This window comes from Coregonus clupeaformis, chromosome 15 (genome assembly GCF_020615455.1).
Source record: "Coregonus clupeaformis isolate EN_2021a chromosome 15, ASM2061545v1, whole genome shotgun sequence".
NCBI lineage: Eukaryota > Metazoa > Chordata > Actinopteri > Salmoniformes > Salmonidae > Coregonus > Coregonus clupeaformis.
The window spans coordinates 16,513,991-16,537,220 of NC_059206.1; the positions used below are offsets into that span (position 1 = coordinate 16,513,991).

The 23,230-nt window shown below is 41.1% G+C and overlaps 1 protein-coding gene across 2 annotated transcripts in view; it reads right to left on the minus strand.

Moving 5' to 3' along the window:
- Positions 1–6,552: 6,552 nt before the first annotated feature.
- Positions 6,553–23,230, minus strand: part of LOC121582287 (CD276 antigen) — a 69,512-nt gene continuing 52,834 nt past the window's right edge. For both annotated transcript variants that reach the window (XM_041897993.1, XM_041897994.2), the window contains exons 7-8: positions 17,722–17,760; positions 6,553–7,498 (exon numbers count right to left, since the gene is read on the minus strand). In XM_041897993.1, coding sequence (XP_041753927.1) covers positions 17,738–17,760 — 23 coding nt within the window. In that variant the 3' untranslated portion in view covers positions 6,553–7,498; positions 17,722–17,737. The remainder of the gene's footprint in view (positions 7,499–17,721; positions 17,761–23,230) is intronic.

The following is a 23,230-nucleotide window of genomic DNA, read 5'->3' on the forward strand; positions in this document are numbered from 1 at the left end:
GATTGTCTTAAGCATTTGAAGTTTGGTGATTTTTTTGTTGATGCTATTAGAACTCTGTATAATGGTAGCAATAGCTGTATCAAACTCTGTCATGGAACATCCTCAAGGTTTAACATTTACAAAGGAATACGACAAGGTTGTCCAATCTCACCTTTTTTTATTTTTGTTAGTTTCTCAAACCTTATGCTCATTAGTTTATCAAAGTCAATTTGAAGGCATTACATTCCAGGCCAGAGAGATCAAGATATCCCAACTGGCAGACGACACCTCACTTTTTTAGAAAAATGTGTCACAAGCTGGATTAGCATTGGATATTGTGAAGCAGTTCTCCAAAATCTCAGGTTTGGTATTAAATCTTTCCAAACGTGAGATGTTTGTTCTGAAAGGGGCTGTCAATCCAGCAGACTGTAACATCTCTGAAAAAGATACTGTAACCTGCCTCGGTGTAAAGATCACCAAAAATCTTAAGGCTGTGAATGATCTAAATTTGAATCCTGTAACTGAATCTATCAAAAATAAATTTTCCTCATGGTTAGGGAGGGATTTAAGTCTTCAAGGGAGGGTGCTTTTATCCAAAGCTGATGGGCTATCTTGTGCATCCTATATTTGTTCATCTATTGACATTCCCAAATCCACTTGCTGTACCTTAGATAGGGTATTGTACAACTTCATATGGAAAAACAAGCCACAAAAGATAAAAAGAGATGTTATCACCAACAGGGTTTGTGATGGCGGTCTAAATGTCTTAGACTTCACTCTCTTTAATCAGATATCAAAAGTCAACTGGGTTAAAAGGTACTTTAAAAATCCTCATAGTTGCTGGAATATTATACCTCATTTTGTTTTTCAGAAGCTCGGAGGGCTTCATTTTTTACTACAATGTCCCTATATTGTGGGTAAACTTCATGTGAAATTGGCAGCTTTTCACAAGCAGGCTTTAATGTGCTGGGCTTTGCTGTATAAACACAACTTTTCACTTCATAAATGTTTTATATGGAATAATGGGTCGATATTACATAGAAACAAGATGTTATTTTACTGTAACTGGTTCTCGAAAAACATTGTCCTTGTCAGCCAATTAGTTAGTATTAGTGGGAATCTATTTACACAGAGAGAATTTATGGAAAGATACAACTTTGAGGTTTCAAGCAAGGAATATGACACTGTACCTAGTGGGATAAAATGTTTACTTTAGAATAATGCATATTTTGGAACATCTCCTATTGTAAGCGATATCCAAGTGAATGGCATAGGTTTACTAGATAATAAATTCAATAATCGTTTTTTAAGGGATATTTTCTACAGGAATTCTATTCCTTCTGCTATATTTTATTGGGCTTCATCGTTTGATGTAAACTGGCGCCGTGCTTGGCTCACTCCACACAAATTTATGCTGACCAATAAAGTAAAGGAGATCTCCTTTAAGATTATAGATAGATTCTACCCGTGTAATAGCCTGATTTCTAAATATATACCTGATGTTACTAGTGAATGCAGTTTTTGTGAACTAGAAACTGAATCTATTGAACACTTATTTTGTAATTGTTTACATAGTGAGGTGTTCTGGACTGATGTACAACTATATCTTGGCAACAAAATGCATACAACCATTGAAATATCTAAGTTTGACATGTTATTTTACTATACTGATTCCACAATTGAACATCATTATGTCATAAATCTCTTTATTTTGTTAGGAAAATGTTTCATAAACAAATCAAAATGTATGAAGAAAAAGCCCCTTTTGTATTTTTTAAAATCAGATTTGGAAAACTATTTAGCATCATTAAAACGTATACAAAAAAATGTGTATTTCATTTGATATAATGTACATTTACATCATTTAGCAGACGCTCTTATCCAGAGCGACTTACAAATTGGTGCATTCAACTTATGATAGCCAGTGGGACAACAACAATTTTTTTTTTTATGGGGTTGGGGGAAGAAGGAGGTATTGTATTATTATTATTTCTCTCTTCCTTATTTTTTTGTGTAATCCCTCTGGCTGTTCAGTTTTTTATGTGTTTTACATGTAAATAAAATAGATAATGCTACTAATAATAGAAAAAACAAAAAAAATTACCAATCTTCCGGTTTACACGCCACTGCCTACATCGCTGATTTATCCGCTTGTGGCCCACATACCCCAGACACAAAATAGTAGCCAGCAAGATGGAGATCACAGAGGTTATTTTTAATGAGTGCATTCCACAAGTGACTAGTTTGCATCATCTACCTTCACTAAAACAACTGCAAAGAATTTGCCTGCAAACTTTGGTTTCGAATTGCGACGTTCTGGCATGTCTGCTTCGTGATTTGTTGGGGGAGTTGTCTGTCTGAAGAGGACCTTCCCCGGAACAATTTTTTCCCCCTTCAAAGTTACCAAGAGTCTGCCATTAATCCCAGACCCTAGTCACTGCTGTTGCCTAGGGTCTGGGTTTCAGAGACTTGCCAATCCCCAGCACATTAACAATCATCACGTCCTGGTTCTCTCAGCACCTGACCTGGTTACTGCTGCCTCCTAGGGATGGGAGGTATTCAGTGATCTACTTATGGCCTTCAACACTTACTGCCTCTCTATCTCCGTGTGGTATGAATAACCCCGTTTTATCAGGATCAACAATCCTTTAACATCTTACATAAAGACTTAGAAACAGTCCCAGAATGTCTGGTATGGTTCTGGCATTGTGAAACTGATGAACTTGTTGTTGGACATAGTGATAAGAAAACAAAGGCATCAAATAAAACAAAAGCTTTTGATCTTTACATTTACTGTAAAAAAGCATGACATAAAATCATACACTTAAAAGGATTTCTCATGGGTGTACTGCTTGGTAGCTAGAGTCGAGTGACAGTAATACATTATTTTGATGCCAGATGAAATTGCATGCTTGACTCAATTATGATATGACATATCAACAGTAAAACATCTAGGAAAAGCTTTGATGCAAAAAAAAAGATACATCAAAGAGAAATAAAGACGAGCAAATCATCCTATGATTGACAACTCTGCACTCCTTATGCTTACTTTTATCCATGACATTGATAAGGAGTCAAAGTTGGCGTATGTTGGCCTTTATAGATATGACTTTGTGCCCCTGGTCGTGCCCCTAATGTAACATAGCTACAAGCTGTGATCAAACTTTTATGTTGATACATGAATAAGCTCTTATTTCATTAGAAGCCAAACATGCTCAATGGAACATGGGCCTATTATACAAATTAGTTGATGCAATTGTGTGAAGTTCAAATATATATGAGGGTTTTTAAATGTAGGAAAAACACTTATGCATGAGTACAGATTCAGAACAAGTGAGACACATTACATATGCATGGAAATTTAGTGGCCAACTGGAAACAGTATAACGTGTTCATTGCCATAGTATTTGCTGAGCATGTAAAACCCCTGACAGCTGAAATCTGTCACTGAACCCCCTCTTAGAATGGTGGTCTTTGCAAGGACAAAGTCTTTGGAACATGAATGCCACAACAAATCAGGACATTATTACGATTCCACATCATTGTCAGAGCGCAAATGCTACATTTCACAATACTCTCAGATCAAAATGCCAAATCAAATTAAATAATGGCAGTTTTGCCACATTTTATCATTGTCATCTCTGTGGTGCTTCTTCCTTCCATCCCTGCCCTCTAAAAACTAGGCTCTGTCATCTGTCTTCTGTAAAGCCTAATGTCAACAGCACACGTCCTGTAAGCCTGCTTACCATTCAGAGGGGAACAGAGTAGTGTTAGCGATTCACAGGTGCTTTCAAGCTTTTTTTCTTTCCCAGCATGATTACATACTCTTGAGGAATTTTTATCTGAGCCTCTATTGAAACTGTTTTGTCCTTCAAGATATCCCGGTCCGGAGGTAAAACACTATGAAAGAACAAACTTTCCTTTTTGAAAATGGAAACAATGACAGCCTCTCTTCTCTGTGAGTGTTCGGTAAACTGTGGAGTACCAATCTATCCCTTGTGTGACCTGATCACTTTTCAAATGACAACAACATTGATCTACTGTGACAGTACAATTCAGGGGAAAACGTTGCAACATAAACATGCTTTCAAACCTTGTTTTCATGTTTTGATTGATGAGCAGCGTTTTCGATTTGGTATTTTTGCCCATCTGTTCCTCAGAGCTGTCAATGTCTTGACAATCCTGACAGTTTTCTCCATGTTGACTTATTTCCTAAAAGATGCAGAGGTCCAAAGGAAGTTGATGGGTACTGTTTTCCCTTTTAAAGTTCTATTACACTTTTTAACAAATTTACCTTTGAATTATGTCAAAGGTACATCATTATGTCAAAGGTACATAATTCAATTGAGTTATGAATAATGTCATCATAGTTAGGGTGTATTGCCATGGAAAACTTAAATGACTTAAAGTTATTACTATGCATGATCCAATGGCAGCGCTGTCATAAATAATTACCCAGAAAATCAAAAGTATCAAATCAAATTAAATCCTATCTATTAAGTCTGTCGAAAAACACAGGATTAAACTATGACTGGATAGTTAGCATTGGCTTTTGGAAATGAATTTTCACAAATAGTTTAATCCTGTGTTTTTCTCTGTCTAGCAGTGGGTTTAACACCCTGGAGCATGTCTGCTGCCAGTAGCTCTTCATCTATTATTGACTATATTGCACTTTTTAAGCACCATGTGCTAAAGTTTCAAAGACACTTCTCTCGTCCCTTGGTTACCAACGGTTGTTTTATTGATTGCTTTCTTTCTCCATACTAAATACACAACTCAACCCCCTGGCTAGAGGAGAACTATACAGTTTCAAATGTCTGCTGTGAGTTTTTCTCCATTGCTCAACAAACTGTGATATGCAGGTTAACTTTCCACTTATTCCAAACAACACAATAGAACAAACAATCTGACTCCAGACTCTAGAATAGCATTTGATGCAATTATGTTCACAGTGAGCAATCTTGATTTGATATTGGCTCTACAGTACAGTACCCACTGGGCACAGACATCAGTTCAACTTCTAGCTTTGATTTACATTTGGTTGAGTTGTTAACTAACGTGAATTCAATGTGAAATCAACAAAAAGAAATCACCATGTCATTCTATTTAGGTTAAAAGTTGGGTTAAGTGATGACTTTTTGCAAATCTAATTAGTTTTCCACATTGATTCAACGTCATCACATTGATTTTGTAGGTAGCTTCTCTCTTGGCACATTCAAAGAACCCCTACTTCCCAATGAAAAGAGGCCATAATCTGACATGATGAGTGATATACCTGAGGAGTGACTGTGAATCTGCATCAATATGAAGGGAAGTGGATCATTTATAGGGCTAACAAGCCATTCCGATTGCTAAAAATCACAAAATCTACTGAGTGGAAGTGAAAGTGATTTGAAATTACAGCATTGTGCTATGCGTGACGGTCTTCCAAATTAATGAGGGCTCGGCATTTGGTCCACTTGTCTCGCTAGAATGATTTTTCAATCTCAAGGTGCAACAACAGTGTCTAAAGAAGCAGTCAGTGACAGGACCAGTTATTGAGTCTGGTGTAGAGTTCATGCTCCATCTCAAACTTACAGAGACATTGAAGTCTGAAGATAATTTTTATGAGTTTGGTTTCAGTTTCCCCTGTCCATTACCCATTCTAATACACCAATCCCCACATGCCATCTTCCCCCTATTCCTCAGCTGTAAAATGTAGAACTCCTTGCAGACATCCTGAATTTAGGGAGGCCAGGCAACACAGTACAGACTTTGAAGTAAAAACTGTTTCAAGGCTGGCATTTTCTTTCTTAAATCCCATGACATTTCCTCCCTGCTCCTGCATAGGAGAATGAGAGTGACACAGAGAGGGGGCAACCAAATAAACCCTTCCTAGGGGCTGAAGCCACTAATCTGTAATTTAATTTCAAGCGGGTGTCTGGGCCATGAGGACACACGGCAAGGTCAAGGGCTACTGTACAGAGAGGGACAGAGACAGAGAGAGACAGAGAGAGACAGAGAGAGACAGAGAGAGACAGAGAGAGAGAGAGAGAGAGAGAGAGAGATGTGGATTTGGAAGCACAGCCTTGGGTTTGAGCAACAGCTTCATCCAGCTTAGAGGGAATAGTGATGGGCTTGAGGTGGCGGGGCCCTTCCTTTCCTACTTTTCAGAGACAGCCAGCCTGTCTGTTCCACCAACCCAACCACAGCCACTTATTTTACACACAACAGTAACAAATACTCCTGGAGGAAATTCATTATTCAAAACAAGTAAGATGTTTGGGATGAATAAGCATCTGCAAACAGAATAACGTGAGAGCGTAACTGGCAATTTAACACGTCTGGCTAGATCTGCATGTAAATGAAATATTTGTATTACTTTTCACCATTATTCTTGTTTTACTCATTATGTAGAGGAGTGGTCTGCAGATAAATCAGCTCTAATGGAAAAGTGGAGGTATGAATTGTGAGCAGTGTGGCTAATCCCGTGGGTAAGGAGATATGTATAATAATAAACTGGGTCTTGTTCTGCATGAACATAAATGCAGTGGCCTTGGGAATGGACGCAATAATTACCAGTGACCGCTCTGGAACATTTTCACCATGTCTCTTTAATGTGAATCGGCACTGGGTCATTTTATGGATGGCTTTGGCATTCATACGCACATGGACATTTGGCACAAGGACTTGCTCGAGTACCTGTATACTGTAACAGAACCTATACAATCACCTACCAACCCTTCCACCCTCCATCTTGAATTCATAAAACATTCCATCTTGGCAGTCAGAGTAGCTGAGAATAGTCTATGTTCATTAAAAACCTTACATATAAGGCTGATGTCAGGTCAGTGAGAGAACCAGGGTGTATCCCATGCACCATTTGCAGTTTGTTCGAGCTTAGCTGGCATTCAATTTCAATTCCCCCAAGTTATTGAATATACGAGAGCGGTAGACACTGACAGGTACAAGTTACTTCACGGGCAACCATTAATTAGTGAGTCCAGGAGTAAATGGAGAGCTACACTCCCTCTCTGGCAGGCAGGCAGCTAGGGAGACACTGATGGCAGCCTCAGCTGGGTCATCTCTTAAGATGCTCACTTCCTATTAGAAATGAGATCCTGGGCCTCTCAAACTTCCTAACTCGATGCATAGTGAAGAGAAAATGATGTCCGGGTTTGAGACAGGGAGCCTGTCAAATCCAATGGCCTTCAAGTGGAGTTTCTCTTTACCATATTGCATAGAAATTAATATGACTCCACAGCCACATTCATATACTGCAGCAGTCTTCCTTAATTGAAAGAGTAGCAGGGGAAGGGAAATGTATAGTGCAGTAATAGAATATGATGTGTTTATGTCTTTTTTGGAAACCCAGGAGAAAGTGGTCTGTAGGGATGGGTATGATGGACTCATCATCAGCTCAGTAAGGCCTGGACACTGTGTAGGTAGGAGACAGTGGAACCAGTCTCTCCGTTGATGGATAGGTGTAGTGGGATTAAATACCAGACTCATCTCTGTCTCACCGTCTGCCTCCTCACTCCTGGAAAATAACAAACAAAAACAATGTGTTAGAGAGAGGGAGGTTGTCAGACAAAAACCTTATGGGGAATTGTGCTATTGAGAAAAAACATTCACAAAAGGCCTATTTTGGTCATCTGTCATCATTACAGAGAGACTTTCTTATTTCACCTGGACAATAGTACGGTTTGTTCCTTTTGATTAGACTGCAACATCCCAGTCTTTATCCACTTGACCTGTTTTCCGTATTACAGATAACTCTTCTAAACTTTTAATGCAGTCTACCCACTCCGGTCCCAATAGTCCCCTACACACCACTGCTAATGCTACCACAGCAAATGAAACTGCTCTCCCTGAATCAACTCAGACACACCGGGTTTAATTATGTCACACATGAAGCCCTCCTAGTTTCAGTTTTTAAAAAGCAATATAGCGGGGTATAACCGTAGAGGTTCAGTTTAGATATGTAATTAGAGTGGATCACCCATAGCTACCTGAAACCTACTGCTCTTCACTTCAAATTGAAAAGAAAATATTTTAAAAAGAATGATTTGTTTTCATTTTTCAGTAAAATAATTATTTAAAGATGTACATGAAAGGAAATATATAAAAACACCAAGTTTGACGAAGAGGAATACTTCATGCATTATGACATTTTGCAGTAGCCTACATACTCTGTGTTCCAGAAAGGCCTCCTCTCTACTTCCTGTCCAAACCTGTCATGCTTATAAAGCTCTGTTTGATTCTGATCTGACTCGAAGGTTTGAGATTGCAGACCGTCAGCAGATGTAATACTCTCAAGCGTGTGGTGAATGCTGTCTTGGTCACTTTTGCTGGAAAATGGTTGCTGCCACTGTTTGGAAACCTCTCTATCACTTCTTAATCATTACAGAACATATTGTCCCCTTATTGTATATGTGGCACATGAGATATCTCTATGAAGTGGAGAAACTGTAAATAAAACAACGGAGACGACTTGATGAATTATATAAGTCAAAAGAAGTCAGACTGTTGACATCTGAGTCCTGACAGTTTCCTAGAGGTCTCTATAAACTCAGTGGTTCTGGATATCTATGTGTATTAAATAGCAGCACTCCATTTGAAAACTCACTCCAGTTCCCACTTTCCTTGCCTCCTCTCAGAGGGCAGTGCAGCTTGCCTCCTAATCCATCATATAAATGAAAACAACACAATATTTTCACACCTGCATGCTCTCATCGGATTCAAATCTACTTTTGGATATTCCCCCTTTGGAAATGCATGATGTGTGTGTTCAAACAGGGGGTCATTCTTATTGAGTCCAGGACAGCAGTGTCCTGAAATGAATTTCAGAAATGAAAGACCACCCCAGACCTTTACCAAAGGCTATAGAGATTGTTTGGCTGTATATGTGACACACGCATACACAAAAAAATACTCATATCTTCACGTCAGACTCCTGACTGAATAAACTGGGAAGTTAACACAGACAATCCAAACTTGAAGAAAAGTTTCTCTCTATCCAAGAGCTCCAGCAGACAGACATCAGGAGGACAGAACCATCCCTTCCCACTTCTTCTTAGCAGGTTGAAATGTTGCATGCTGACGGACAGTTTCATTTACAGCCAGTGCAGGGGATTGCACACTAATTTACTCAGGCTATAGGAGATTGTTCAGTTACAGCAGCAGTGTGCTGGGTTCATTCTAATGAACCACTGTAAATCCACACTGCACTCATTTCAGTCCTCATTTGCATTGAAATGGAAGTGCCATATTTCATTCTCTTCCTTGGTAACCTTCCACCACTTATTTATATATCTGGAGAACCCTGTACAGAGAGCCACGGCCCACTGTTTTCAGACATTGACATAAATGACAACAATCTGAGTAATTATCAGAGAACAACTCCAGGTGGGGGATTCTGACATAAACACAGATGCTTCCAGAAGTCAATATGCAGCCTGTGCAGCTTTGGAAAGAACTGACAAGGTCTGACAGGTTTTCCGTAAGGGATTATGAAATACACAGTGTCCTTATAGGTCTTATGTACTCAATGTATTGAACACTTCATTTGTATGATTTGTATAAATGCATGTGGCATATGCATTGTAACACTGCTGGTGGTAAGCAAACCACGATGAATTATTACAGACATGATAATGATAAATAAAACTCGGAGAAAACCATTCCGCCATACCATCTAGGACGTCACAGCCACAGCTTCACTGACTGTCATCTCAATGTAGTGTCATACATCACACACACGCCAAATAAATGTCATATGTACCTTTCCCCGTATTTCTACTATTTTGTGTGATTTCCCACCTCCAATTTCCACCAAGCCCCCCTGGTGTTAATTATCAGGTTTCTTTCCCCTAGAGCAGCACAGCGCTGTGGAAGTGCATTAATCTTGATTCTCCACTCCAGTACAAAGCCTTGTTTGAAGAGACTCCTGTGGTAAGCCCCAAAGGTGGAGTGATTCAGAGTCAGAAGAAGAGAGAGGAGAGGGAGAAAAGAAAAGAGTTGCAGATCGCTCTGTGTTTACACTGGGAAACCTGGCCGCCTGGTAAAGCAGCATGCAAATAATTAATTCCCTTCTTCTTCCTCAGTGTTTTTCATTCATCTGTATGATGAATATCATGCTGTGCGTCTGTGATGACATCAGAATTGACCACGGTGGGCTGTTATGATTTATTGATTTGGTCTGTGCTGGAGTAATGAGGTCACTTTCATGTCATCATCTCAGTGGACTGATGGCTGCTGAGTGGACCTGTTGGTGTTCTGGGGCCTAACAAGGGGCTCTACAATTAAATCTGACCCATTTCTATGTTCCAAATGGTCTGCTCTCATTGCTTTAGTGTAATTACAAGGTTTTCAAAACATGTTCCTTCATTAAAAATGTAGTATAAAGTGAGCCTTGTCCATGGATCCTGTGTAGCTAGTAATTGGTGGCGAATCAATGTTAGTGAATTCTAGAGGCTACTATACTGTTCTATAGCTGCTGGTCTGCTGCTGGCTGGCCACTCTGCTGCTGGCTGGCCACTCTGCTGCTGGCTGGCCACTCTGCTCCCTCTCATCTAATATATCATCCACATCACTGCACAGATACAGACAGAGACAGCAGCACACTCTCTGACAGACATGTCTATCGCCCTCACCATGATTTTATCTTTAATTAACACAGGTCATTTCAGATATTTCCGCCGACGGAAAGACAGAGATTGTATTATGATTTCCATGACAGGAAGTTATTTTAAGCCTGTGTCAGGTCGAATAATCATTAATTGCACTGTCATCACTGTGGCTGAGTGACAGAATTCATGAGAGCTCATTCATTTAAACACAGTGTCTAGGTTGAGGAAGGTGATCCTTTTGAAACCTAGAACTGAAATTCAGAGGGCTTTTAATGGCAAAAAATGTTATGCCCTTGATTTCTTGCGAATCGTTAGTCCTCAGTTCTAGAATAGTTTCTCATTATGAAATCTTGTTCTACAGCAGTGAAGCACTAAGCCCAGTTTGTCAACACACTGATACACATCTTTCAGCTCCAACGCCTTTCATTTGGAGCCATGTATTTTCTCACTGAGATTTATAACACTGACTCACATTAAAAGACATCTTAGGCTGCGTTTACACAGGCAGCCCAACTCTGATATTTTTTCACTAATTGTGTCATGAGCCCTCTCACTCCACTGGGTTACCACCTTAAGTTGTTTCCACTCTGCTCACCACTCTCTCTCTACTCAGCCTAACTAGCTCCACCTGTCCCTGCTCTGCTCGGCTCTAATTACTCTGCCAGCTGCGCTGCATTACCCACTAACCTCTCCCAGTATTTATAGCCCTGTCTTTCAGCTCTCCTTGGTCAGATCGTCTGCAAAGCTCACACCCGGAACCTGTTTGCTCGCGCTTCTGGCTCACCCTGGTTTTGTGACCCCGGACCTGCCTGGTTTTTGGATACTCTTCTGCCTCAGGAGATCCAGACCTGCTTCTGCCATTACGACTCCTGACTACTCTTCAATCCCGGTAACTCTGACCAGCCTTCTGCCTTGCTACTACGTATTTTGGATTTCCCTTGAACTGTACTGCTGCCTGGTTTCATTCCGCCCCGTTGTGTCTGTGTTTCCTCCCCCCCCCAGGACTTCTGGACCACCAACCCCCGGCGTCATCGGACGACGCTGCCACTGGGGGAGGCACAGACCCAGCACATCGGACGGGATAACCCCTGGAGCCTTCACTCACTCCCTACATCCCTTTCCCCTTAAGTTTAAATAAACTTTCTGGTGTGACGCAATTGTGGTCCTCTTGTCGTCTGTCTGAACCGTGACAAATTGGTATTTTGACCAATCAGATCAGCTCTGAAAAAGATCTGATGTGAAAAGATCTGAAGTGATTGGTCAAAAGACCAATTAGTGGAAAAAAGATCAGAATTGGGCTGCCTGTGTAAACACAGCCTTATAGTCTGCAAATCCAGCATATTTGTGTCTATTCCCATTTGGGTATGGTAACTTCTCTGTATTTACATTTCTGCCTTCTGTAATTATCTTGATGTTCTCAACACACCATTCCTTTGCTGATAATAGTTTAGCAGTATGTAATTCATTTAGCCAATTTAAAAGAACAGTGTTTCAACACAATTATACAAGCTCATATTTGCGTTGACATTTGTAAAAGGTGTAAACATATCTGACGGTGAGGGCTGCTGTGTACTGTACGCCAGTAGAGGCCTCTGTAAAAGCTCCAACCCCAGTAGGACACCTCATGTGGCCAATGAGAGAAGAGACAACAGTGCAGGCGCCAGGCGCCCGGGCCCTCTGCCCGGCGGGGGGGATGGAGGACGTGATGAATGCTCTGGAGGGGTGTCTTTCCATCCATGTAATGCAGGGGGATTGGACAGCAGCAGCGACCAAAGACCCTGAGCCAGGTATATTAAGTGTTGCTGACAGCCAGGTGACACCAGAGCCCTGTGTTGTGTTGACTGCACACGACCCAGTACCATGTCACCATGATGGAGTGATAAACAGCCTTCAGGATCCATAGATCACCTGAGACACTCCATATGTAATGTATATATGTAACGCTGCATGCATACCACAGCCCACTGCACTGCACTGTCACGGGGCCCCAAGGCAGTGGGTTGTAGGGAGGGAGGAGGGAGGGTGGGTGGTCTCCATGCTGTGTATCACATACCCAGGCTCTCATCTGCATTATGAGTAATCTATGCTAGTTAATTGAGCCCAGAGGCAGTTGGTTTCAATGAAGCCTCCTGTATTTTTTTGGTGCAAAATATAAGAAAAATTGCTCTCAGAGGAGCGGGGCTCTCTGTCGAGAGGCAAACAGAGCAGAACTCCTGCCGTGTTCATTAGCTGTCATTGATCAGTGATTCAGTCCCCACACTCCCGCTGCCTGCCACTGCACACTGATATTACGAGTTTCTTGTCATGAAAATCATTATTAAGGTACAAAAAGTGCAGCCAGCCCAGAAACTTTGGTCCTTATATTTTATTTTTCACTGCACTATTCTGATGCGTATGGCTCCACGCCAAACCTCCCCAAGCAAAGCTACAAAATACTATGCAGTCAGTGATATTCTGAGCAGCAAACCTATCCATCCTAGACCATCCTCCAATATCAATATGATGCAGTTTTTTGCACATTTCTTTATTGGCTTTTTCTCAGTGGTCATCATCCAGTAGCTGGTGCTTCTGCCACTTGGAGAAATGTACAGTACGGTATTATACGGTTGCAGAGTCATTATCCTGATAAATGGCTGAGACAATAAGCTAAATAATGCACAGATAGCCCACACCTCTCAGGAGAGCTCTAGCCCAGCGTAAGTGTCCTGTCTGACATGATCAACATCAGACGAGCCTCGCCGCGGCGCTGAGACAACAGCAACCTGAGGAGCCGCGTCTCCGCGGAAACACCCAAAGGTCACACCGACACGCCAGGCGAAGCTTATTCCTCACCTCACGCCTGCTCTCTTACTCTCTCTGTCTCTCTCTCTCTCTCTCAACGACGAGCCACGACACAGCAGCCATACTTTAAACGCTCTAGGAACCATTTTCCATTTTTATATCTCACTTTATTTCTTCCCCAAGTTATCTCTTCCTCATTCTTATAAAAAAGAGAAGAGTGGGGCTCCTCAAAGTGATCTGCCATCTCTGCTCCCTAAAACAAGACAGAGACAGAATAAGCCCCTCGGCCAACACTGTAAAACATAACAATGAGATAGATTCTTAGAGTGACAGTCCAGAGTTTAAGTGGATATACAGGGGAGAATTAAATCAATATTGTAGAGCTCTAGTAGAAAAGAGGCTGGAGAGGGCCATTATCTAGAGCTAATTGTACCTATAGGGCCTGTCCTATTAGACGTATTAATATCTACTCTCTCATTGGAATTCATTTGTGGTAGTTTACTGGCTGTTGCTGGATGACTAGGCCATATCTGTCTCTCTGCCTCTCCTCTTTCACGTTCACACTCACAGGATTTCCTTTATTCTCTTTGTGTCTGACCTTGACAATACAGCCTCCTTCCATTGGCAGATATAATATCAGGGAATGTGTGCTGTAGCTCCCAGTACAATGGGATTCTGAGGTTCTCTTTGCATTACTAATTTCGAGTAATATGTACATGTCCTCCTGATTAACATGGATCATTAAATTGTGTCAAACATACACGTTTATACTGCATATCTCACCATGCTATAGCTGATAACAAACACAATCAGGCTGTCTATTAGCATTTCAGGTAAAAGCCTACTAGCTGACAAGGTGAGAGTCCTCCACAATGAATGACACTTCCCTCAAGGAGACACAGGAGATGCTTCAACATTGTTCAATGTTTCAGCGAGCACTCACTACGGCTAATTACTAACCATGGCAACAGCTCTGGATGTGAACACAGTATGGACACACAAGGTGAGTGAATTCCATACCCAGTGGCCTGCAGTTGTTGTATGTAATATAAGAATGAAGCATAGAAAAGAATAATGAATCACATATAAACAGATAAATCAATAAGGTGAAAGGTTTTATAAAAACAAAATGTCCCATGACACTAAAACAAGATAATCAGATGCACTGCACTTCCGTTATTAAATAAGATATGCTGCACTCTGCATAAATGAGGTAATCAATAAAAGAATGGCCACAGAAATATTAAAATAATTGATCGGTGGTGATTCAGCAGGAGAATATGGTTTACAGGATATTGGCCTGCGACAGTGTTAGGACTGAATGGGAAGGTTAGGGTGTAGTAATGACAGATAACCTCCCAGACAGTGACTCAAATGACACCCTATCCCCTATATAGTGCACTACTGTTGAGCAGGGCCTTATAGGATTCTATAGGAAATAGGGTGCCATTTTGGACGCAGACAGTGACTCTTGATGCCACGACTTTATTTGAGGTAGTTAGAAGAAATGAGTTTCTCCACCCTCTGTCATCATGGTTTACTCTCTCAGCAAAGTGTATTTTTATGACTTGATCCAATCACTGTATAATAAAAACGTACAATAAAGATATTCATATCACTGTCTTGACACCAAATAACTTTGCTTTGGGTTATTACAGCAAGAGAAACAACTGTATCATTTGCATAGTAACATAATATGTGTGCGTTGACAAAGTGTGGTGGTGAAATGCAGTGTCAGCTCCTTCACTCCAGCTGGCCCTTGTGATTACTCTCCAAATGTGATGAATATAATTACAGGGAAACTACCACATCTCCTTATTAACAGATCCATGTCTTGAACCCCTAAATCTGCCCTATGAGATCCAACTATTTTATGTAAGGGAACATAAAGAGGAAGCTCCCACACTGCATTCAGAGCTTCCTTTAATGTGACAGGTTCAATCTTAGTTAGGTCAAAATTGATGGAAAGCTTCTGAAAAGCCTCTAAAAATATCCACGAGCAATATCAAACATGCTCGTCATAATGAAAGAGGAAAATATAGATTTTCCCAGGAAAAGCTGTGGTGACAAAACTGTGCTTGGCCTTCACAGCTTTAACCTCCCTCTGTCAGCTAGTGAAGCTTTCCTAAAATAGCCATAACACGGTTCCCAAACTGGGCTTCCTGGCCTGGGCAGTCCTCTTCCCCAGGCCTAGGCAAGAAGGGTAGGACCAGGGGAGTGAGCTGGAGCCTGACACAGCCTCCCAATGCTTGGCCTGCCGATGGGCCAGCCCATCCCTCTCCCCAGACAGGCAGCAGACAAGGGGCCACAGAGGCCAGGCTCCAGTCACTGGCTGATGGATGAGGCCTCACAGTCTGCCACTGCATTACTGCTGCTGTCTGTGCATGGTCCACCTGACCCTCACGACAGACAGACAGACAGACAGACAGACAGACAGACAGACAGACAGACAGACAGACAGACAGACAGACAGAATACTGCACTGGGCTGTTCTGTTCTGGGAGAGGGAACACACAACACCACACCATCCAGACACTCCATAGGTCTCTCTAGACATTGTCGTTACACAGCTGCATGGTAGGTAACCATATACTGTACATCCTCTTCAGATAGCAAGCTGAATACAAGAAACTGAACGTCAGAGATATTTCTCCAATAGTTAGACAGATAGCTATTTAGTGGCTTGCTTTTTGAGTGTGTATATGGCTATATGGTAGGCAGGGTTGGGTAGGTTACTTTCTAAATGTAATCCGTTACAGTTACTACTTACCTGTCCAAAATTGTAATCAGTAAAGTACCATTTGGATTACCCAAACTCAGTAATGTAATCAGATTACTTTCAGTTACTTTTTGATTACTTTCCCCTTAAGAGACATTAGAAGAAGACAAACAGGATCCATCAAAGGCATTTGGTGTGTCCTCATAGTGGTCTCTGACTTGTGGTCAGAGAAAAAACTTTAACTTGCGTCTTTTCTCAATGCTGAATTGAATGTCATAAAACAGAAAGGTGTCATAATGTATTTATATTTTTCGCAAACATCCTTTCTGGATTTAAACGTAATCCAATAAGTAATCATCTAGTTTTTCAAAAGCATCTGTAATCTGATTACAATATTTTACAATATAAATAACTGTTTAGAGTAACAGTTTTTTTAGTAATCAGATTACATGTAACTGATTACATGTAATCATCAGTTACTTCCCAACCCTGAAGGTAGTGTACTGTAGGTCGTTGGGCTGAGCCGGTAAGCATCATCCCTCTAAAATGATTTATGCAGTCAAATTCCTCTCCTTTGATGTATATATATTAATTTTTTACGTGTTAGCTAAATACCTTGAGCAAAAGATTGGCATAGTCGAATCCACTAAAGGGAGCAAATACACTGTAAGAAAGACGTTATAAATAGAGTGACTTGTTGAGGTGATGGAGACTATTATCAACACCTACGTCTGGCAGGGAGAGAGAGAGAGAGAGAGAGAGAGAGAGAGAGAGAGAGAGAGAGAGAGAGAGAGAGAGAGAGAGAGAGAGAGAGAGAGAGAGAGAGAGAGAGAGAGAGAGAGAGAGAGAGAGAGAGAGAGAGAGAGAGAGAGAGAGAGAGAGAGAGAGAGAGAGAGAGAGAGAGAGAGAGAGAGAGAGAGAGAGAGAGAGAGAGAGAGAGAGAGAGAGAGAGAGAGAGAGAGAGAGAGAGAGAGAGAGAGAGAGAGAGAGAGAGAGAGAGAGAGAGAGAGAGAGAAAGTTGATGCTTCTCACTTTACAGCCAGCATGTCTTTTCTTAACCTCCTCCTGTATTCTTGTGTCACTCCCGTCTCCCACAGAGACACACAAACACACCTGGTGCTGGCAGCTTAATGAGTCATCGCTCCAATGATTAAAGGTCCAATGCGGCTGTTTTTTTTAATCTCAATATCAAATCATAACATGCTATAATTGAGGAAAATCACATGTTGACTGCACTGGGCCTTTAACATTAATTGGGCTTTAAGGGGGGTTAGGAAGGAGCTGGAATATTCAAAACCCACTTCTAATGACATTGCATAGAAATACATTTGTCATGGCAACCAATGACCCTGTGATTTTGAGAATCAAAATATCAAGACTTTCACAAATTCCTGATTGTCCTTCACAGAATTAATGCAGCCTGAGGCTCATTACAGAAGCAGTTACACACAGCCTCTGCAGACCTTGGGGCCTCGAGAGCACTTATTGCCTCCTGAAAATACTACGCAATCGCTGGAGGGGGAAATGAAATGCGAAGATAACCTGACATGACACACACACAAACGCACACACACGGACACGCACACACACACATGATTGCTGTGTAATGATGTCATCTTATGTGATTCTTACCTGTGTTCTTTTGCCTTTAGCTTTTCAGGGGGGTCATGGCTGAAAGACAGAACAGAGGAATATGAGCTCAGTAATGTTAGTAAGACAAATAGGATGTAATATTGTAAAATTGACTGTGTCCATAAAATGTATATAGTATGTATAAGCTGGAAGTTATTGTTCACTAGTTTACTCCAATTAGGGAAGGGGTCGTGGGGATGGAAAGTAATAAAGGGAAATATAGAAAGAGGACAAATACATTAGAGTGTCTAGTTTGAGAAACAGGCGCCTCACAGGTCCTCAACTGGCAGCTTCATTAAATAGTACCCGCAAAACACCAGTCTCAACGTCAACAGTGAAGAGGCGACTCCGGGATGCTGACCTTCTAGGCAGAGTTGCAAAGAAAAAGCCATATCTCAGACTGGCCAATAAAAAGAAAAGATTAAGATGGGCAGTCTGAGATATGGCTTTTTCTTTGCAATGCCTAGAAGGTCAGCATCCCGGCGTCGCCTCTTCACTGTTGACGTTGAGACTGGTGTTTTGCGGGTACTATTTAATGAAGCTGCCATTTGAGGACCTGTGAGGCGCCTGTTTCTCAAACTAGACACTCTAATGTATTTGTCCTCTTGCTCAGTTGTGCACCAGGGCCTCCCACTCCTCTTTCTATTCTGGTTAGAGCCAGTTTGCGCTGTTCTGTGAAGGGAGTAGTACACAGCATTGTACGAGATCTTCAGTTTCTTGGCAATTTCTCGCATGGAATAGCCTTCATTTCTCAGAACAAGAATAGACTGACGAGTTTCAGAAGAAAGTTCTTTGTTTCTGGCCATTTTGAGCCTGTAATCGAACCCAGAATTGCTGATGCTCCAGATACTCAATTAGTCTCAAGAAGGCCAGTTTTATTGCTTCTTTAATCAGCACAACAGTTTTCAGCTGTGCTAACATAATTGCAAAAGGGTTTTCTAATGATCAATTAGCCTTTTAAAATGATAAACTTGGATTAGCAAACACAACGTGCCATTGGAACACAGGACTGATGGTTGCTGATAATGGGCCTCTGTATGCCTATGTAGATATTCCATTAAAAATCAGCCGTTTCCAGTTACAGTAGACATTTACAACATTAACAATGTCCACACTGTATTTCTGATTAATTTCATGTTATTTTAATGGACAAAACATTTGCTTTTCTTTCGAAAACAAGGACATTTCTAAGTGACCCCAAACTTTCAACGGTAGTGTGTGTATATATATATATATATATATATATATATATTTGCGAGAAAAAAGTTACAATATATCTGCAATATTAAAGCTGATCTACCCCCCCAAAAAAAATTTCATAAATAAAAATAACTTTTAAAAAATAACAAAAAAGACAAATACGATGATAGAACATTGTTCAGTAGAACTGTTGAATAATTTGCAGCTGAAAGTTTTTCCCAGTAGCATGGGATGTGAACATGTATGTAGCCAGCCTTCATACCATCTTTGTAATCTGTGGGTAGGGCTGTTGCGGTGACTGTATTACCGCCACACCGGCAGTCATGAGTCATGACCACAGTAAAATTCCATGTGACTGTTGAGTCACGGTAATCTCCTCTTATGCACTCTGGACATGCGTTGGTAGTACACAACTCGCTAACGACCATCAGGTCGCTAATGTCCTGGTACTCAGGGCTCTATTGTCCCTCTAACCACTCTGACATCAATGCAAATGCAATAGATAATCACATCTAACACATCATCAAAACAGTATGTGCTTTTAAAACTCACCTAACTGTGATTGATCAATTTCAAGAAAGAAGTTCAACATTTACATTTTACATTTTTAGTCATTTAGCAGACGCTCTTATCCAGAGCGACTTACAGTTAGTGAGTGCATACATTTTCATACTGGCCCCCCGTGGGAAACGAACCCACAACCCTGGCATTGCAAGCGCCATGCTCTACCAACTGAGCTACAGGTTGAAACTGAGTGGAAAACATGGTCATTGTGGATGTTGTTTCAAAGCATAACACAATTAAATGGGCAGAGCTTTCTAAGATGATGATTAATTCAAAACACCAATATGCATATGCATATTAGAGTTTATGTATACGCATAGACCTGTGAGCCCGATCCACCCCCCACCCCCTGCCCCCCCACAAAAAAAAACGGAATTAAAAGAATGATTGTCCCGTTTTACAATACATAGCCTACCGCATATTACGCATGGTAAAAAACTGATTTAAAATGTCTTTGGTACTCCAAACTTAAACAAATGATAGTATTCGCCATCGTGTGTGGACTGTATTATTATGCATACTGGATGGACTAATTACCTTATGCTACGCTCCAAACTTTCTATCCATGAGTCTGGGAAAGAACGTATAGGCCTAGGCGATGCTGTTGGTTAATTGATTGTGCAGGGCGGCTAAGCCTACAATTATAGTGAATTTGTGTTTGATTTTGAATACATGCTCCTCAAACAGTGGTTGATACATGGAGTAGCCTGAAAAACTATCCAGCGAGTGCATATGGTGCATATGGATGACATGTCTTTATTCCCCTTCCCCTGTTCCTGCCCATTTGATAAAGGGCCATTCTAAATCAAAACTAATTTTACATATTAGTAAAGATAGGAATAAATTGAGAATAGTGAACAGCATGTGCAGCCTGAGGCTTTTTTTTGCTACTTTCTCAAATCATCAATAGCCTACAGTCGCATAATGCAGCCCATATTTGTTTTGATTTCTAAGACATTCTAAGGTTTGTATCATTCACAACTAAAATTGCCAAATAACTCTAAATCTAGTGTATAGAACCTGTTTCAAATCACTTTTACGCTCAACATATCCACTTCATACGCGCACTTGCTTCGGAAAGGGAAAAATATCCTTTCTATTTTATTCATCCAAGTTAAATTATATTATTCTTACTATAATATCATATAATATAAAATAATGACACAGGACTTATAAGCATTTCTTGTCTGCTAAATGAACAAGCTTACAGCCTATGACATGGCGCATACAGTAGGCCAACTCATATTCTGTTCTTCTGAAATAAAATGTCATCATATCATAATGTTTATTCATGTAGATGTTCAAAAAGCACGCATCAGAGGCTTGTATGTATGGAGGCCTGGAGATGCTAAATGTATTTATGTTAATTAGCGGTCAATTACCGTGAGACCAGCAGTCTTTTGCATGACAATCACCGGCGGACAAAATTTCATGAACGCCACAGCTCTATCTGTGGGGTTATAGGTCCAAAACATCAGACCACTCTGGAGGCTCTCACATTAGTTTACAGTATTTACCCAACCTTATGATGACTCTCCGTAATTAACGAATGAGACGGGATTACAATCTAACTGTTGTCTCTCTCTTTAACCCCCCCTCCCTCTCCTCTCCTCTCCTCTCCTCTCCGTGTGTGCACCAACCTTGCCCAGGCTAACAGGAAGCAGAGGGCACAGTGCTTTATTTAATTAGCCACTGCAGCGGAGTGCTCATGTGGAACCGACGCGTGGCGCGCCCTGGAACACTAAGGGGAGGCAGATCAGGGGAGTGAGATGGATTGACGACACGTCACCTCCCCCCATGGAGGCTTCACGCTGCAGGGGCACGGGTCACATGACAGGGAAGGGGGGGACAAATGACTTCTGTGTACAGGAATTCATCCTGGGGATGCTTGTTGCTGTCCCCTAAACCCTGCTCTACTAATGGAGAGCTCTGTCCCTGGGTGTACTGTATACCTCTCTCCTCTTCTCCCAAAGACACAGCTGATCTAGCACCCTCTATGCAATTACTTTATCTAATATTCTAATCATGGCTACGTGCCCTGAATGGGCCTCCATGTTGTTGTGATGCAGAATGCTGCTGACTGCTTTCATTAGGTCTGACAGTTATTATTCCATTATTCCACATGATTTAGGAGCAGCTATCCCTCCACTATCTCTCTCATAGTGTGACTATGATCTGCTGGCCTTCTCTTCCCGGACCAACAGATAACCCTTGAGAAGAAGCTAAACCCTGCTCAGTATGCAAAGCACACACTATTTATAGTTCAAAGAGGAGAGAGGGAAATCTTCTAGCAACACACTACCTAACAATATCTGGCCCAGTAGTACGGTAATATATGAAAAGCCAATGAAAAATCCAACACTGTAGGGACACAATTAGCAGAGTCAGGTGCTGGTCTTCTCATGTGTTTTGATTATAGGAAAGGTCCCACCCACAAATTATGCATGAAAGTAGAACAGAACTTGAACATGCCTGAATATTACAGTCCTCATTGCGATGCAATTGGCTTTTGACAGCAAAACTAAATTCCCAGGATGCAGGTTGATAGTGGTGAAGTAAACACCCTCTAGAGCAGGGGTGTCAAACTCATTTTAGCTCAGGAGCCACATGGAGGAAAATCTATTCCCAAGTGGGCCGGACCGGTAAAATCATGGTATATATAACTTAAAAACAACAACTTCAGATTGTTTTCTTTGTTTTAATACTATCAACATAAAACATAAAGCTGGAGCCTGAGGACAGTGTGTCCAAAATAGTACAAGCACAACATCACTATTAATCATAAAACACCTGAAGTTTATTTGAAAATTCTAAAGAAAAAGAGCACACAAACACACAATGCCTCAGTGATTCACATAACTGTTTCACAGATCACAGAACTATATCCGGGTGTCATTTCTCAGGCAGAAATGTAGATACAAATAATTAAATCCTGTTCCCCAAACAAGTGCAAGAACCACAGAGTCAAGAATAGGTTAAATATACAAATAAAATAAAAACAATTAAAAACAATAGCACATCAACATAAAAACATATAAACATAAAGCTGGAGCCTGAGGACAGTGTGTCCAAAAGCACAACATCACTATTAATCATTAAACACCTCAAGTTATTTGAAATTCTGAGGACAAACAACACACAAACACACAATGCCTCAGTGATTCACAGAAGTATATCACAGATCACAGAACTATATCAGGGTGTCTCATGCAGCACTTTAAGTGGGGTTGCATAGTTTATTTGACTCCTGATACCTGGCATCTTTAGCTTTCACCAGCGCATCAATATCAGGCGTCACATCCTGAGTGGCAGCCAACTTCAGGATGTGATTCAAGTGCTTGTGCGTGAGCCTTGAGCGCAGCTTTGTTTTATTCATGACGTTATCCATCTTTAATGACTTGCAACACAAAGCCTCCTGGTGCAAAATACAGTGAAATGTCCAAAAATCACGTCCTCCATTTGCAGATTGCACTTTCTCTCTGAACTTTGTCACAACGCCTGCTTTTTTCCCGATAATTGAGGGTGCACCATCTGTAGCCAGGCTGACAGCGCGGGACCAGTCCACTCACACCCTGTCCAGCGCGCCGACGAGTACGGTGAAAATATCAGCTGCTGTCATTGTATCTGTCATCGGCACCAACTCCACGAACTCCTCGGTGACGGTCAATGTGTCATCAACTCCGCGGATGAAAATGGCCAGTTGTGCAACATCTGTAATGTCCGTGCTTTCATCAATTGCAACCGA